Source organism: Tachypleus tridentatus, chromosome 8, assembly GCF_004210375.1.
Source record: "Tachypleus tridentatus isolate NWPU-2018 chromosome 8, ASM421037v1, whole genome shotgun sequence".
Taxonomy (NCBI): Eukaryota; Metazoa; Arthropoda; class Merostomata; order Xiphosura; family Limulidae; genus Tachypleus; species Tachypleus tridentatus.
Genome location: NC_134832.1, coordinates 22,242,325 through 22,245,531, shown reverse-complemented (window position 1 = coordinate 22,245,531; position 3,207 = coordinate 22,242,325). Strand labels below are relative to the sequence as shown.

At 40.7% G+C, this 3,207-nt stretch overlaps 1 protein-coding gene across 1 annotated transcript; it reads left to right on the top strand.

Annotated features, from left to right (window-relative positions):
* The first annotated feature begins 1,390 nt into the window (after positions 1-1,390).
* On the top strand, positions 1,391-2,743 carry LOC143223883 (protein FAM200C-like). The gene is made up of 2 exons (XM_076452358.1): positions 1,391-1,936; positions 2,018-2,743. Exons 1-2 carry the CDS (start codon positions 1,391-1,393, stop codon positions 2,741-2,743), a joined length of 1,272 nt encoding a protein of 423 aa, XP_076308473.1.
* The last annotated feature ends 464 nt before the right edge of the window (positions 2,744-3,207 follow it).

Sequence of the window (3,207 nt, the reverse complement as noted above, 5' to 3'; positions counted from 1 at the left end):
GCACATTTCACAATTTAATTTGATTACACACTACACTTGGTAGATGAACACAGGATTAACTCGATAAAGTGGGAAGTCCGAGACGCTACAGAGATTTCACTATTCCCGATTGAAATTCCTCTCGATTCCAAGGATAAATAGACCAATTCTTCAGTACAGTAATTTATTTATTATAAAAGAGGAAACCTAAATTACATTCAAACAAAACGAATGCTTTTCAACTCTTCTAACTATTTTGTAAAGCAGTAACGACTGGAGCTATTTAGAAATATTAATAATTAATATTATTAATAAGAGAGAAGTCCAAGACCTTTCTACAAGAAACAAATCAGGAAAATTGTATGTACATTTACATGTTTGTTTGTTTGTTTGTTTTGAATTTCGCACAAAGCTACTCGAGGGCTATCTGTGCTAGCCGTCCCTAATTTAGCAGTGTACGACTAGAGGGAAGGAAGCTAATCATCATCACCCACCGCCAACTCTTGGGCTACTATTTTATCAACGAATAGTGGGATTAACCGTCACATTATAACGCCCCCACGGCTGAAAGGGCGAGCATGTTTGGTGTGACGGGGATTCGAACCCGCGACCCTCAGATTACAAGTCGAGTGCCTCATCCACATGGCCATGCCGGGCCTCGTGATACTAGTTGGTCTCTCTGACAAATTGCTGAAGATTTGAAATGCTCCTCAAGCACTGTCAAGTACACCCTAGATTAGGGGTTCTTAACCAGGGGTGCCCGCACCCCTAGGGGGTGCGAAGATGATTCCAAAGGGGTGTGAGGATGCCCATGAATAATTAAAGCAAATCTATATTTTTACATAAGAGTATGCTTTATATTTCTCCTAAGAAGAAACATTTTTGCTTCAACAGTGTTCCGAGATAAAGTTAAATCTAAACCTGATTTCCTAATGAAGTGGTAAAGTTGCATCAGATTCCAATACAGGGTAAACAAACGGGTATGTCATTTGGATAGACGAGGAAGGGACGCGTACAGGACACATGCGCAACACGGAGAGAGAGGGAGGTTATCATCACGTCTCAGTCCACACCACCCATCCGTGCCATCAACACGTGAGTTATGGTCTCCCTGTTTCAATGTTATTTTTTTTTCTGATGCATAACAGTAGGGTGGAAGATTGGTTATGTATTATTTCAGATTTTGCTTTCTACACATTTATTTAAATGAGCGATGGGTTGTTTACATAACATACATCATCACTGTAGCAGTGTAGCCGTTACAATATTTTCATAGAATGTATTGTCATGCCTACAAATCTACTGATTAAACCAGGTATTTCAGTTTCTCCATCATATATTTTAGAGATAATTCATAAAAAAAGAAAACACCTACACATGAATGTGTTTCTTTTCCAGATTTGTCTGCAGTATGTCGAAGAAACGAAAGTGGAATGACGAATATGTCAAGTTTGGCTTCACCTGTACTACAGAGAAGGATGGGACACAACGTCCACAGTGTATCCTGTGCAGCACACTCTTCTCCAATGCGAACTTGAAGCCATCAAAGCTTGATGAACATTTCAAGAACAAACATGGTGGTAGGGATGCAGGAAATGACATTGTGACATTAAGGGTCAAAAGAGCTAGGTTTGATCAGGTTGGCACATTGCCGACTTATGGATTTTCGCCAACAGAGAAACCTTTACTGCGTGCTTCTTATGAAGTTGCATACCAGATTGCTAAATCAAAGAAACCCCATACAATTGGTGAGGAACTGATCAAGCCATGTGCCCTTGAAATGGCAAAGATTGTTCTCGGCAAGGAAGCTGAGAAGAAACTCCAACAAGTGTCTTTGTCAAATGATGTAATCCATAACCGAATCATCGACATGAGTGTTGACATCCTGGAACAAGTTGTAGCTGACATCAAGGCTAGTCCAGTTAAGATTAGCCTACAAGTGGATGAATCAACAGATGTATCCAACTGTTGTCAGCTATTGGCAGTAGTTCGTTACGTGAAGGAGAAAAAAGTGGAAGAAAGTTTCCTTTTCTGTCAGTCCTTAAAGACAACTGCACAAGCTATAGATGTGCTTAACAAAATACAAGAATTTTTCTCAAGAAACGAACTTCACCTTGACAAAATTGGTTCAATATGTACAGATGGTGCACCAGCAATGCTGGGCAATCGTTCTAGGTTTGCTGCATTAATGAAGAAAGAAGTTCCTAATCTGAAAATCACTCACTGCTTTCTTCATCGTCACTCTCTTGCAGCAAAGACATTGCCCCCAGATCTCAAGAAAACTCTGGATATTTGTGTCAAGGTTGTAAACTTTATTCGCAGCCGAGCTTTGAATCATCGATTGTTTCAGTCACTTTGTGAGGAAATGGGTCAGGAACACACTGTTCTTTTGTACCACACTGAAGTGAGGTGGTTGTCACGTGGTCGTGTGCTGTTTCGTGTGTTTGAACTGAGAGGAGAAATTCATCAGTTTCTCCGTGAAAGGGTACAAGAACTGGCTATATATTTCAAAGAACCTTGTTTTGTTCAGATGCTTGCCTATTTGGCTGATGTGTTTTTAGCTCTCAACGAACTCAATCTCTCTCTGCAAGGAAGGGGACTCAACATTGTGACTGCAAGCGCGAACTTGGCTGCATTCAAAGAAAAATTTGTCTTGTGGATAAAGCATGTGAAGATGGGGAATTTGGCAAATTTCCCCCTGCCTGGAAGAGACAGTCACAGAAAATTCTACCCTGCATCCAGACTTTGTTGCAAAAGTTGTTGAACATATGCAGATGCTGCGTACTTCATTTGAGGGTTACTTCTCGTGTGGAGAGCTGCAAACCTATGACAACTGGATCCTGAATCCTTTCATGCAGAATTTGGAAGATGTCAGCGGCATCAAGGAAGATCTCATCGACCTTAGACACAATCGTGAAATCCAAATGGAGTTCACCAATAGTCAGCTGGAACACTTCTGGGCTTCTCAGCTGGAAGCATACCCTGCATTAGCGAAGAAAGCTCTTGAAGTGCTGGTACCATTTGCAACTACTTACTTGTGTGAACAAGGATTTTTTTGTCTACTTCACATCCAAACAAAATGCAGAAATCGGCTGAATTCTGAACATGACATGCGAGTGGCACTCAGTACAAAGACGCCAAGATTTGATGCCATCATAGAGAAAAAACAGCAGCAACGAAGTCACTAAGTTTACTGTGCATTACAGGCTAAATAAAAACATCATTAAT